We start from the raw sequence: 13700 nt of genomic DNA, 5'->3' as shown, positions 1-13700 counted from the left end.
CAACCTTTACTCCCAGGAAGCTGAAAGCCCAAAGCAGGGCAAGAAATACAATTCCTTTCCCTGGACACTGACTGCATTATTAAACATGGATTTAAACAAGGTTTTCTATCTGTATGCTAAAACACCTTTTCTTTTTTTTTTTTAAGACAACTTTGCCTGAGGGAAACCACTCTTTGTTTTGGCTTAACTGAACACCCATTAATTTTATAGGAAGGGCTGGGGGGAAGGGCTTGTGTCTCCACAGATTTATAGTCTTTTCATGCCAACTGGGAAGGAAATTCTCACATGCTTGTGTAGCATCAGACTTCTCCCACAAAGCTCATATTTACAGAAGAATGCAAAGCTCCCCCAGGGAGTCTAGGAGCTGATGAGACTATGAGGATCTGTTATTTATATTATAACAGTGCCCAAGATTTTTGGACATTGCACACATTCAGGGGAAGATGCAGCCCCTTTCTGACAGGGTTCAGGCTCATAGCAGATTACTCACTTTCATGGAAATCAGCATGAGTTACACGTGTTTTTCTGGAACAGAGCTATTAGTTCACACAATCAGAGGCAACCTGATGCCTCCATCTCCCCACTCCAGCAAACAATGAGCTTACTCATTCAGATCATGGCTGCTGTGCCCAAACTTGCCAAACAAGACTGTGGTCGAGCAACAGAGAAGCCATCCTGTGCCAGATGCACAAACACCCCTGGAAGCAGCTCCACTGGAGTTGGTCACTGGTGCTGATTGTGAAAGAAATTTGTGTGCAATCTGAGTGATTTTACGAACTTGCTGAATTCCTGAGAGAACGCTGAATCAACCAGCTGCCGACAGAGCTGGTGTCATCACTTCGCCATCAAGCCACAAGTGATTCATCCCAGTCAACAAAACCTGTTTTCCACTTGCATCTGCTGGGAGGCACAGGGTGAAGGAAAGCTGCAGCATAGCTTGCCCTAGGGCCAGAGAACCCTTTTTTTTTTTTTCCATAAGAAAATCTTCATTGAAGGGAAACAAGTTATTTCACTGAATCGAAGGCACCCATTGAGCTTACAGAGCCTTCCAGTATTAAAAGGCTGATATCCATATTATCTTTTCTTTAATTCACTTTGAATTTACCTAGAAGTGTCTGGTTCAGGTACTATGAGAGCTTTCTAAAATATCTACCTACAAGAGAAAAGAAGGGATAGGGGAAGACAGCACAAAGACTATTCAGGAAAGAACCAGGATGGGTAGGGGAATAAGGGTGAAACACAGAGTGAGTTTTGCAGGCTGCAAAATCCTTTTCCTATTTGCAGTGCATGTGCAGAACATAGAAGTGATGGATGTAAAAGCACAGAAAATATGAATTAGAATGAAGGAAAGAAGAAAATTTGTGAATAAGAGATGCTGTGGCACCTCAGCTTTGGAGGTCTGCAAAGAATTGCCCAAGTGCACACGGTCTGAAAGAAGGACCAGACAGTTCCCTGCCAGTCCTACAATCAACAGAGAACTCTGACAAGAAGTGGTGAAGAAATTCAAAGCGTTTCCTGATGGCAGGGCTCTGGCTGAGGCACACGGGGAGTGTCACCACGATGTCCCAGTCTCTCAAAGACACACCAGACAGGCTGTGAATGACAGAGCTGCAGGAGGCAGCTGGAGCCTGCCCGGGGGACCAGCAGAGCCCTCCCACCCTGACACCACACTGGAGTACCTCGATGTCACGAACTGAGACCAGAGGCAGCACAAGCAGAAACAACTGTATTTCCCAAATCTTGCCTGGGGCAACTCTACACACGGGATTTAGCCAGAAGTGCTCTGACTCCCAGAACAAATCTTCACACAGCTCAGGTTGTGCTGGAGGTGATCTGAGCATCCCTGCCCTCAGGGCAGCAGGCAGGGACCTACCAACTCCCTTTCCACACCAGTTTTTACTTTTTCTCGTTGCTTTTAACTGCTGGTAGGAAGCAAAGCCCGTTGTCATACAGAGGTTTGTAAGTGATGAACGTTTGTCTTTCTGCCTACGGAAAGCTGCCAAATCATAAAGCTCCATCCTGTTTGTAAAACAAGCCCTGGGGTATTATTTTTCCTAAAGTCAATGATGTCACAGAAATACTACTTGAAAACAGAATCTAAAATTACACTCTTGAGTGCAGCACATTCTGGAGTTTTCATTGGCACTGCTAAAATTGTTCTGTTGTGTTTTTCTGGCACAGTCCATAGTCAGATAATTGCTTGAGGCTAATCTTGAGAAGGCAAAATATACACAACCAGCACAATTCTACTTCTGCTCCATCTTCTATTAAGAAACAAATATTCTCCACAGCATGAAGTCAGTTTTTTGCCAACAAACTCTACTAAATGGAGCAGAGTGGATTTGGGGGAGCAAGGGGTGGAGTGTACAATTTGGCAAGGCAAAAAGCTTTTGTGAATTATTGCATAGCCAAACTGTTAGCTTTTTTTTTTTTTTTTTTTAATGGGGATAAGAGAGGCTATTACAAGAGGTCAAAGAGTTTTGTTTAGTCTGAAAGATTTCTGAATTATTTTTCCCTCCAGAAATACATATGAATGAGGGAAGAAAGGGACACCTAGGCTATTCACCCTGCTCTGGCTCCAAGCAGAATTTCATGACTGTTCCAGACAAGTTCAATCAGCCATTTAAAGACCTTTCCACCTTCTATATTTACTCTGCTATAAAAGATTTGCTGTGCAACATTATTCCACCCTATTTCCAGTAGCAGTGCCAAGAGCCAGAGCACACCAAGTCATGTTGGTGAGGTGGTAACAAGCAGTGCCAAGTCCAGCTTTCAAGAATATGCTTGCAACACCAGCAGCATGATTGAGCCAGATATTGTGTCATTCAACCAGATATTCACTTTACCTTGTCTGGCAGAAACACCCATCATTCCCAGATGGTGTTTTCACCTCAGCTTTGCTGTTGGGTGCCTTACAGAGACTTGCTGCTTCTCCTGCAAACACAGATTCCTTCACATGATTCTCTCTGTGTGGGTGACCAGCCTTCCTTAAGCTAAGCAACACATGCAGTTTAATTTAATACACCCTTTCCAAAGTCTTGCAGGAGTTCATACACCTGTAAAGGCTACATTGTTGTTCCTCCATCTGTGAGAAGATATCATGTGGTAAGAATGAAAAAAAAAAAAAAATTATATGACCACCAAATCAAGATACTCATCACTGAATTTGAGGACCAGAGCACCTAAATTGGCGCTCTCACAAAAAGTCATCTATAGGATTTAGTCTGTCAAAATAATACAAGCTGCAATTTCTATAAGAAAGGTCAACCTCTTGGACTTGGAACGAGAAAAGCAGGGTATGGTAAGACCCAGCAACTCATGCTGAAGCAGAGTTTCTGTTTGTACATGGCAAAGTTCACATTCCTTTTTGAACAGAAAAGAAAAAGCCTGCAGAGGAGAAAAGCTGGAGAGAAATACAAGGGATGTCACCTTCCTTTCATATCCCATATAACCAGATATTCCTGAATCAGTGTATTTAATACAAACAGTCATTTCAAACATGGGATGCTAACTTGCTCAACTCCTCACAAGTGAGAACACTGAACAGGGCTGAGCCCCAAGGCCTGCAGCATAACCCAGCAGCTGGCAGGGGCAAGACACTCCACCCCCTATATATTAGCACAATAATTAATAACATTCTATAGGGAGAAAACAGCAGGATGTGAAATCTGCTTATTTAGGTGCACTGCCAATGCTTCCAGTGAAACCATCCCAGCCAGCTAAGATTTCTAATTAGAATATGAGGAAATTCAGCTTCAGCTGACAGTGAAATACTTGAATTAGCCACAAGCCATGGTAATTTGGGATCCTGGTTTCTGTCATCCCTTGCAAAGCTGACACTACAGTGTGCAATTTCTGCAAAGGAAAAAAAGTCAAGTTTGTTCAAGATAAGGCCCTGACACATTTTATTTATTTGCAATCTTTAGGGACTGCTTAGCAAGCTCTAGAAACAGGCAAGATATAGACTAGTATGATGCATTCCACTTATTTAGTCCATCAAGGAGACTGCACACAAACCCACTTTCCCAAAACAGCACTCTTCATGTAAACACAAGTCAAGGCACAGCCAAGGTGGTGGAGGGGAAGTCTGCTTACATCCCAGGAAAAAGGGAGTGGAAATCCTGAGAGCTCTTTTTGACTCTAAACACTGCACCACAACCAACCAATGAAACAAAGTGAGCTTCCTACCATAATTTCAGAGAAATTATGGCATTTTTTGTTGGCAAACATTCTAGTGGGGCAGTGATGCATGTTTCTCAAATGCCAATAACATATTCAGGTTTCACCTGAGCAACATCTCTGTGGGCTGGGACCTTTCCTTGGGAGCCACAATGGGTGACATCCCTTTCCAAGCAGAAGGACTCAATGGCTATTTCATTCTCTCCAGAGACAAGAAGGGGGAAAAAAAGAAGACATCTTACTGTGTGCCTTCCTCAGCAATTTCTCCAAGATGCCAAATGCCTCCAAGACAGAGATTAATATTTCAGATAAAGTCTCCTGATTATCCTCACAATGCTTCCCAAAGGGGCTGGAAGGAAAAAGAGGCTCTGTGCTGATCTGGACCGCTGGATTCCCTCAAGGCAGATTGTTACAAAGCAATGTAAGAAAACACTCCAGCTAACAACAAGCCCTCTTACTTTCTTATTTTCTTTGTAAGGCTTGGAAAATCCCAACCCCAGCCACTCCTGCTTTATTTTAGAACCTTTGCTATTGATCCCAGCTGAAGCCAGATAGCACAGAACTGTGGAAACATTTAAGAGAAATGCACCACACTTCACCAAAACTCGAACTCCAGCTCCTCACAGTTTGGGCAAGTACACAAGTCAGTTTTATTTCATCTAGAGCTTGATCCTAATTGGAACAAGCAGATATGTGAAGAAAAATATATCCAGAGCCCAAGCGTGCAGCTACTCAGGGAACACAGAGATCATAATTCAATCACTCAAACCTCCTGATTTCAGGCTGGGATTGGAACACAGCAATGAAAACAAAAGTGAACACCTGGAAAGCCAGCACTCACATGGATTCCCATCCTCCAGATTCAGATCAGTCTCTGCATTTGATGCCAAACCAAAGCAGAATCACAGGTTTCTGGGGTTAGGTCAAGTCTAGCTTATCAGCTGTAGTCATACATGCAGTCACAGAGGAGCTGTTCTGGTGGAACTCTGCCAATAGCACTCAGACCTGATATTATTTGGATTACACCACAGGTAATAAAGCACCAAACCAAAGGAAAAAAGCATCTGGGTGTGGAGTGTGAATCTCCTCCCAGCCTGTTAAAGGGTGCAACCAGCTCTTGATATAGCATGTGTCACTGCTCCCTTAAAGCCAGGGCTAAGGACTCTACTCAGTGCTGAGAACACTCTAGTGCTGTATTTCTACAGCAGCACAAATTGGCAAATCCCAGGTCTTGATTCCCTGCTGAGCCAAATGCTCCCACATGCTGTAGAAGGGAGGCTTCCAAACAGGAGGCTGCAGATCTTGAGTGGTCATACATGACTTTTAGCATGGGGAGCATTACTTCCAAAAGAGGAATACACAGCAGTTCCATGGATGGAAAGCACCCTGGATCCCCATCTAATACTCAACAAAACTGAGAAAGTGAACAGATTAAAGTGGCTCACAGCCTTTACTTACCCCCACAGGTAGCCAGCATATGACAAACAGCAGGAAGGTCAATGCCTTGTAGTCACACGAAACAAGCAATGGCAACAAACTCCATGCCCAGCTGCAGCTGGTCAGGAAGCATGGCCACATGTTTTTTTCATTGCAGTTTCACTTCATAACAATCAAAACTTTGCAGAACAGTTTGAACAGGTTCTAGAGTTGGCAAAACCTCCCACAGGCAGCCTAAATATCATGCTTCTGTCAAAACAAGGACTTGAGCCCTATTCTCCTCAACTGCTGGCAGCTGCTGTGCTGTTAGGCTTGTTATTCACAATTAAAGTTCACGAGGCTTACAGGGATATCCTTATATTGGAGGTGAAAGCCAGTAATTAGAAAATAGGGAGTTGTGTGGAGACCTCCAAAGGGGATGGAAACAAGAACAACCTCAGCCTTCTCATGAGAAGCATCCAACCCCCTTGTCTCCATCGACTCAGCCACTTTTTCCAAGATGAGCACTGGGCTACAGCCACCAGGTCCCAGCTGAGAAAGCAAGGTGGGAATCAGTGCTCTCCAGGGCTTGCACAGCTGCAGCAGGAGACCTGGAAGTTGTCAGGTGGCTGTAGCAGCAGCCACCACGCCCTGCTGATTCAAGTGGGTTACAGTCACTTCATAGTTGTGTCCCAGGAGAGTTTGGTGACAGCCAAGCACCAGCCCTACTGACAGAGGAGGCTTGCACTGCACAGGGAGGGCAGGCAGCAGACTGAATGCAAGAGCTGTGCTTTAGCAGTGCCCAGGGCCCCCTGCCATCAATAAGAGCCCTGCTAAGCCTCAGGCTGTACAAGCACAAGACAGACAGGTAGCTCCAAGCCCAGGACAGAGATTATTTCAGTTTAAGATGAAGCAACAAGGGAACAAAGTAAGTAGAAAATGAAAGTGGGTAGCATGAAAGGAGCAGTCCTAGGATAGCAATGAATAGGTTTAAATCTGAACTCTCACTAGTGTCAGAAATGCTGGTCTGACTACAGCCCTTGAACAGCTCTAGGGCTTCTGCAGCCACTCACTGTGCAAAAATAAACTCACACAAAACACCCACTCCCTCTTCCATCACTGAAGTAGCTGCTAGGGATGGACCAGAAATGCAGAGGCATGAGAGTGGAAAAGCTTCTCTTTTGGATTTGGTTTTAAGATAATACTGTGGACAAGAGAGGTGATCCTGCAGATATTTAATGGATGACAAGCATGTGCCTAAACACAAATGGTGAAGACATTCTACTTAAATGTGGCAAACAGGCAGGGAAAGCTGCAGCTCAGACCAACAACAGGGAATGGGAGCACACAGAACAGGGCAATAAGGCAAGCAGTTTATGAAAGGACTCTCTGGAGAAAGCTGAGGCAATCAAAGTGACTACCAGCTTTTTGCAACAACATCTGGACACACATTTCCTGAATGCACCAGTGACTAGCGTGGAAATCCCTGGAAGATGCAAGAACTGGAGCAGAGATGGAGCCATGACATCTAATCTGGGGTGACATCTGCCTCTGGCTAGAGCAGTGAGATTGTTTTTGCTACTACTGGAAAGAAGATTGCTGCAGTCAGGAACAGAGTCACTCAGGGAAAAAAAATTAAAAAAAAAAAAAAAAAGCAATAGTGTGAAGAGAAAGCAGAATTCAGTATTATTCAGAAAACTGAGGTGCAAACTGGTCCTGATCTGTAAAACAACTAAAGAAAATGCCAGTCTGTGATCCTTGTGGGTCACACACATAGTGACTGAGGACGGAGGGAACACAGTCTGGGAGACAGGCCAAGTACCTTCTGTGTATCATTCTGATACTTCAGTTGTGGTAAGAGCCATTTGGCACAGACACCCTCCTGAAGTGGAAGGATGCAGCTGCAGAACTGGAGACCACTTCCAATAATACAACCTGCAGGGTATGAAATCAAGAGTGAAGCAGGATGGGCACAGACAGAGGCATGGAATAACCAGATCAGATCAATGTGGGCTTAAAATGAAAGGCACGTTAGAAAGTCAAAATGAAACGTGTCTGTTTATTGATAGATCTTTGAGACTGAGCTAAATTTAAATCAAGAACACTTGAAAATGAAACATTCTGCAGAGATGTGGTTATTTGTACAGCTTTGGTTAACACCCTTCCTGGCAGTGAAATGCGCTTTCATGTGGTAAAGGCAGTGCAAGAAGAATGTTGCTGTCTTCTTCTCACCGTGCCTTACACGGTAATATTTGCATTTTCCTTCCAAAAATCCTTGCAGATTTTTGCCTTGTGTGTCTCTGTGCAGCCCCATCCCCACAATCAGAGACCCTAGAAGTTTACCCAAGTACCAGAAGGTCTAAATCAGTTCCCAGCACTGCATTACATCCCAACTCCAAAACAGATTCTGGAACTGCAAAGCATGGAGCTCCCTCAGCATCACCCTAATCTGAAGAAAAGAATTCCCCTTTCCATTAAATCCCAAGTCTGTCATTGCAGAGGGTCAAGGCAGACTCCTCAGAGAGTCACAGGCTTCATGCTGTCACTCATATTAATGATGCAATGCTTTATTAATTGGAGTTTTCCTGAACAGCATGTGTAGTATCAGTGACACTCATAATTAAATAGGCAGGCAGCATTTTTTTTAAATGAGCTGAGAGTTAATTGAATTCTGGAGTCCCTGTGATCAGCTGTGAAATTTATACCTGCAATTTGTGCAGGCAGCAAGAACTAGAGCCTTTGGGGCCTTGTTATTCATCAAAAATAGGCTGATTTATTTGTGCCAAGTATCTCTGTAGGAGGCTCTTGGGCCCGATGTACAGTCACTTTCCTCCAATTAACCTCCCTGGCCTAGAGGGAAAAGAGAATTAGACATCTGTTAAAAGCACAAACCTAGTCTTGAGAAAGTAGGCACATTTCAGTGGAAGCCAGCTCTCAGCTGAGTTAACCTCTGGCCACCACGAGCTGAGGAGTTCTCAGCATGAAATATGTCAAAAACAGCTGACACAAACTACAGAGTTAAAGCAATCACAGATGATAAGAAGTGGAAGGTACCTGGCACGAGTCAGCTGGACCACTCTGCTTCAGAGAGAGCAGACCCTCTGGATTAGGGGGAGGACCCCTGCTCTGGTTGATAAGCACTACTGTGTAGGACAGCAATTCCTCTCCTCCTGTTTCATATCTGTGCAAAATTCATTTCCCAGAAGACTGTATGCTTAGCAGCTGCTTTTCATGCCACCCTCCTTTCTCCTACTGCTCAGCATAGGTAGTAAGTCTTTGCAGAAGGACTGGAACTGGTTCACTTTTTTAGTCTCCTTAGACTGGGGCCAGGCACAAAGCAGCTTACTGTGGTGAAAGCAGGCGTTTCTTAGTAAGAAGTCTGCACACACTTTCAGGAAGTTTTCCAGCCACAGATCACTTTGTGTCAGAATCATAAGGACCAGCCAGAAGCTGAGAAGAGATCTTGAGGACTGGAGCTGTATCTCTATCCTGTAAAAATCCTTTTGGGATCCCCTCTTAGGGCCAATCATTGCTTAAGAGCACCCATGAAATGGTGCAGCAGAGCCAGGAACCAATAATACTCCTTGCTCAATGGATTTTCCAGTCCAGAGTTAACTCTGCCAGCAATATGACAACACTGTTCTTCATCACTGAAGCACGGCACTGAAGCATTAGCTAATCCCTCTCAAGTGTGTGGGAAATAGTTTGGAGTTCTGCAGTTGGCTTTTATAAAACCGTCCATCAGAAATGGCTCCAAGGCACAGACTGATCTGCCATGTGGCCATTCTGGAGAGCCCAAAACGTGACTAGTTTTGCATGGGAGAAATACAGAATAACATTTGTTTAATAACATTTGCTTTCACAGTGAAAATCTGGGACCAAAATGGCACCTGCTACCCTCAAAAGTACACCAGAACAAGCACAGCCAAATTGTTCACCCTGCTCTTGTCCACAGCAGATTGCAGCACCAGGTTTTTATCTTCACCATACTCTTTCTAGCTATGGGACGTGTGACTTTTGGTTGGGATTTTGTTTGTCTCCTCTTTTTCAGTGATGGATTTCCTTTAACAGGCTGTAATTGAGTTTGCAGTTTATTTTGGTTGACTTGAGTATAAAGTTTACTCTGTCCACCAGCTAAGAAAGCCCATATCCATGTCTGCTGGAAATCATGGGAGGCCAACATGCCTCACTTGAACAGTTCTTCTCCCACATCCAGTATCACTGGTTGTTTTTGGACAGCCATTCAGGGGTAAAACAAACAAAGCTCAAACACAGAAACCACAACACATGCACCATATTGACAGCCTGATTAACTGTTAAAAAGCCTATCTTTCCTTATGACTAAAAGCAGCTATTTAAAATGAGCAGTCAAGACTTGTTAATGACTTTTGTAAATATCTTCAGTGGTGCCCTATAACATCAACATCACAAGAATCTATGTAAAAACTGTTTATATAGAAAGTGGTCTCACAGGCAAACTATTTTATAGACAATTAGAAATTCCCTTTTGTATTTCAACTGGTATTTGTTTATGAACTAGCTCAAAGTGCAATGTAACTCGACCTCCAAGCAGCTTAGGTGGTTGATTACAAGAAAAAAGGCAATGGCAGAAGCTGGTTCCAGACATCAGCCTGGGAACTTCTTTAGAAGGACATTTCAGTCCCCCAAGACACTCCTCCCACTGAAGAAATGCAGCAATTGTAGCCTGCCAGTGTTAGATGGGATCTTCAATAGATTAAGAACTGCTCCAGTGATTCTGGACGTTTGCAGTTTCTCCCAGGAGCACTTCATCGTTGAACCACGCTTCAGGCTATGCTGCTTTCAGCAGGGGTCTCAGCAGGCACCTTTGCTCATTAAAGCAAACAACAGCAGCCCAAGATTTCCTGCTGATCCAGGACATTTCCCTGCTAAACACACACCAATGCTCAGAAACACACAGCTCCACATCCAGCCGCTACCTAGAGCGCCCGAGTTCAGGGAGCAGCAGAAGTGCCAAAGTGTATTACCAGGGAAAGACATAACACAAATATAACTGCAGAGGAGTTACATGACAGGAGTCAAATGCTTAAAAGCATGAGATACACAGTCCACAGAGAGGTAAAATAAAATCCCACAGGAAACAACCAGGCTGCTAACCAGGACTTACCAAATAGCTCCAGGTACTTTCAATGTATGCAAAGCTGTATCTTTGACTTGAGACATTTCAGCAGGGTTTGAATACTGTAAGGAACACGAGCTATTTGCAGCACAGAACTCTGTCCAGGCTCTGCCAGACAGGGACAGGACCATGCCACCCTATGAATGACCCTCCCACCCTGAGCTAGGGACAGCAAGCATCCCTGCTGGCACTTAGAGCTCTCCTAGATCTCTACAGGCAACAAGATGGAATGAGTTTGGAGCTCCCTTCCAAAATCTCAGACAGTGCATGGACAACAGGCTGAACTCACAGGTATGTTAGGGAGAATCACTCAGAGAAATCAGGGACAAATGCAAAAAAGGCAAAGTTTTGAAGTCATTCATGGCAGAGGATCATTACTGAGACCTTCTGTGTTGGTTTTGTTATTGGGTTGGTTTTTTTTAATACGTATATACACCTACATGTAAACATGCTTACAATGAAATCAGAACATGTACCTTGAAGTTATTTATGCAATCTCTATAGGTTTAGTCATCACAGACAAAAACATTGCATCCATCTGTCATGCTGGATCAGATAACCAATCCCTCAAACCTAATAAGTACTTCTGGAAAGCAGGCGAGAACACACTTGCACAATTCTGCCTCTTAAAGGCACAGCCCCTTGTCTCACTGTGGGCACACAGGAGCCACCAAGGTCCAAAAGGTCTACAGGTCATCAAAGGTTTGTTTCAGGTCTCCTGAAAAAAACTTAATCACCAGGAAATATAGAAGAATAAAACACCAAGAGGCTCTCCTGGCAAGCCATACAAAAGTCAGCCATCAAGAACTGACCCTAAAAAGGGATCATCTCTAGTACAGCTCTTCTTCATCCATCATCATCCCAGATAATGCAGCACCACTGCAAAACCTCCAGCACTTCTTAGGGCACTAGAGTGAACAGCCCAGACCCCACGTACCTCATGGTGGGGCTCTGCAGGATTCACCCCAAAGGGGATCATGCAGCAGGTTCTGCAGGCTCCATCCCAATGGGGAAAACACAGAGGGCTCTGCAGACTTGTGTCCCAAAGAACTCACAGTGGGGCTGTGCAGGCTTCATCGCAACAGAACCCGCACAGCACAGGTTCTACGTGTCTTCATCACAATGGAAGCCCCTCTCCAGGGTTTTTCATGGAACTCCTGCACGGCAGGGCTCTGTACCCCTTCTTCCCACCCCACCTGGGCACAGCAGCGGGCGGCTGCGGGAGCTCTGGGGCCAGCACTGCCCTGCAAAGCCGCAACCCCCCAGATCTGTTCTTTATTGGGAACAGGTGCCTGCCAGGAGCTCCGACCCAGCTGCCCGACAGGTGCCTTGGCTTTGCCGCTCGGCCTGCCTGCGGTGCGGCCCCTGAGGGCAGCCGGATCCCGGGCTCTGGGGCACAGCCGGCATTCCCTGAGGGCGGCAGGATCCCGGGCTCTGGGGCACAGCCGGCATTCCCTGAGGGCAGCAGGATCCCGGGCTCTGGGGCACAGCCGGCATTCCCTGAGGGCGGCAGGATCCCGGGCTCTGGGGCAGGGCACAGCCGGCATTCCCTGAGGGCGGCAGGATCCCGGGCTCTGGGGCAGGGCACAGCCCGCATTCCCTGAGGGCGGCAGGAGCCCTGGGCTCTGGGGCACAGCCGGCATTCCCTGAGGGCGGCAGGATCCCGGGCTCTGGGGCAGGGCACAGCCGGCAGCCCCTGAGGGCAGCAGGATCCCGGGCTCTGGGGCAGGGCACAGCCGGCATTCCCTGAGGGCGGCAGGATCCCGGGCTCTGGGCACAGCCGGCATTCCCTGAGGGCGGCAGCAGCCCCGGGCTCTGGGGCACAGCCCGCATTCCCTGAGGGCGGCAGGATCCCGGGCTCTGGGGCACAGCCGGCATTCCCTGAGGGCGGCAGGATCCCGGGCTCTGGGGCAGGGCACAGCCGGCATTCCCTGAGGGCGGCAGGATCCCCGGGCTCTGGGGCACAGCCGGCATTCCCTGAGGGCGGCAGGATCCCGGGCTCTGGGGCACAGCCCGCATTCCCTGAGGGCGGCAGGATCCCTGGGCTCTGGGCACAGCCGGCATTCCCTGAGGGCGGCAGGATCCCGGGCTCTGGGGCACAGCCGGCATTCCCTGAGGGCGGCAGGATCCCGCAGCAGCCCCGGCGGGTCCCGCACAGCCACCGGCCCGGGGCGGCCAGCAGAGGGGGACAGAGCACCGCACTGGGCCGGGCCGGGCCGGGCCGCGCTGCCCGGGCCCGGCGCTCGCCCCCGGGCTGGCCCCTCCGCCGTGCCCGGGCCGGGCAGGGGCACACGGCAGCCTCTGAAGGGCAGCAGGAGGTTCCCCTGCTCCCCCCGTGTTTGGGGTGCTGCTGTAGGGTCTCCCTGCTCTGTTGGGAGCTCAGGGTGCCCCCCGAACCTACAGCTGACCCCAGCATAGCCACCTGATCAAACACCGCAAATAATGTTGTTTATTTAAAAAATATTAGAGCGGCTCTTTGCCATAAGTGACAAGTCATTATTTAATTCCTTTGGTACTCGCGGAAATAACATCAATCAACATGAATGCATCTGCTAGCTAAATATGAATGTAATCATCCATTAAAATGTTAACATTTATGAAAACTGTTTATTAAAATAAAGTTATAAGAATCTCATTGTGATTTGATAATCAGCTAATGTCCCCTTAAGGCAGAATTTGAACATTTGATGTTTGGAACTAGATAACATTTTAAATGCCCCATCAGTTTATAACTCTAGTTATTCTGAAACATGATTAAGCCTTTGTGTTGCAGCCCTGGAAACAGATGTCCTTTTTTTATCTTTGTGCCCTGTGCAAATGGGCCTCCCCCAGCCTAAAAAACCCAAATTCAGATAAAGAATCAAAGAGGTGAATGTATGCAGATAAACTGAGATTAGAATGAGGTGGTTTGCCCTACCAGATCTAGTAGGGTCTGTCCTTGCCCCTG

At 46.6% G+C, this 13700-nt stretch overlaps 1 protein-coding gene across 2 annotated transcripts in view; it reads right to left on the bottom strand.

The window, feature by feature from the left end:
* The window catches only part of GALNT9 (polypeptide N-acetylgalactosaminyltransferase 9), a 359393-nt gene extending 347497 nt beyond the window's left edge, over nt 1-11896 (bottom strand). For both annotated transcript variants that reach the window (XM_079322930.1, XM_079322933.1), the window contains exon 1: nt 11691-11896. In XM_079322930.1, the coding sequence (XP_079179056.1) occupies nt 11691-11732 (42 nt within the window). In that variant the 5' untranslated portion in view covers nt 11733-11896. The remainder of the gene's footprint in view (nt 1-11690) is intronic.
* Nucleotides 11897-13700: the final 1804 nt, after the last annotated feature.

Source organism: Erithacus rubecula (genome assembly GCF_903797595.1).
Source record: "Erithacus rubecula genome assembly, chromosome: 19".
Taxonomy (NCBI): Eukaryota; Metazoa; Chordata; class Aves; order Passeriformes; family Muscicapidae; genus Erithacus; species Erithacus rubecula.
This window is presented reverse-complemented; position numbering and strand designations above follow the sequence as displayed.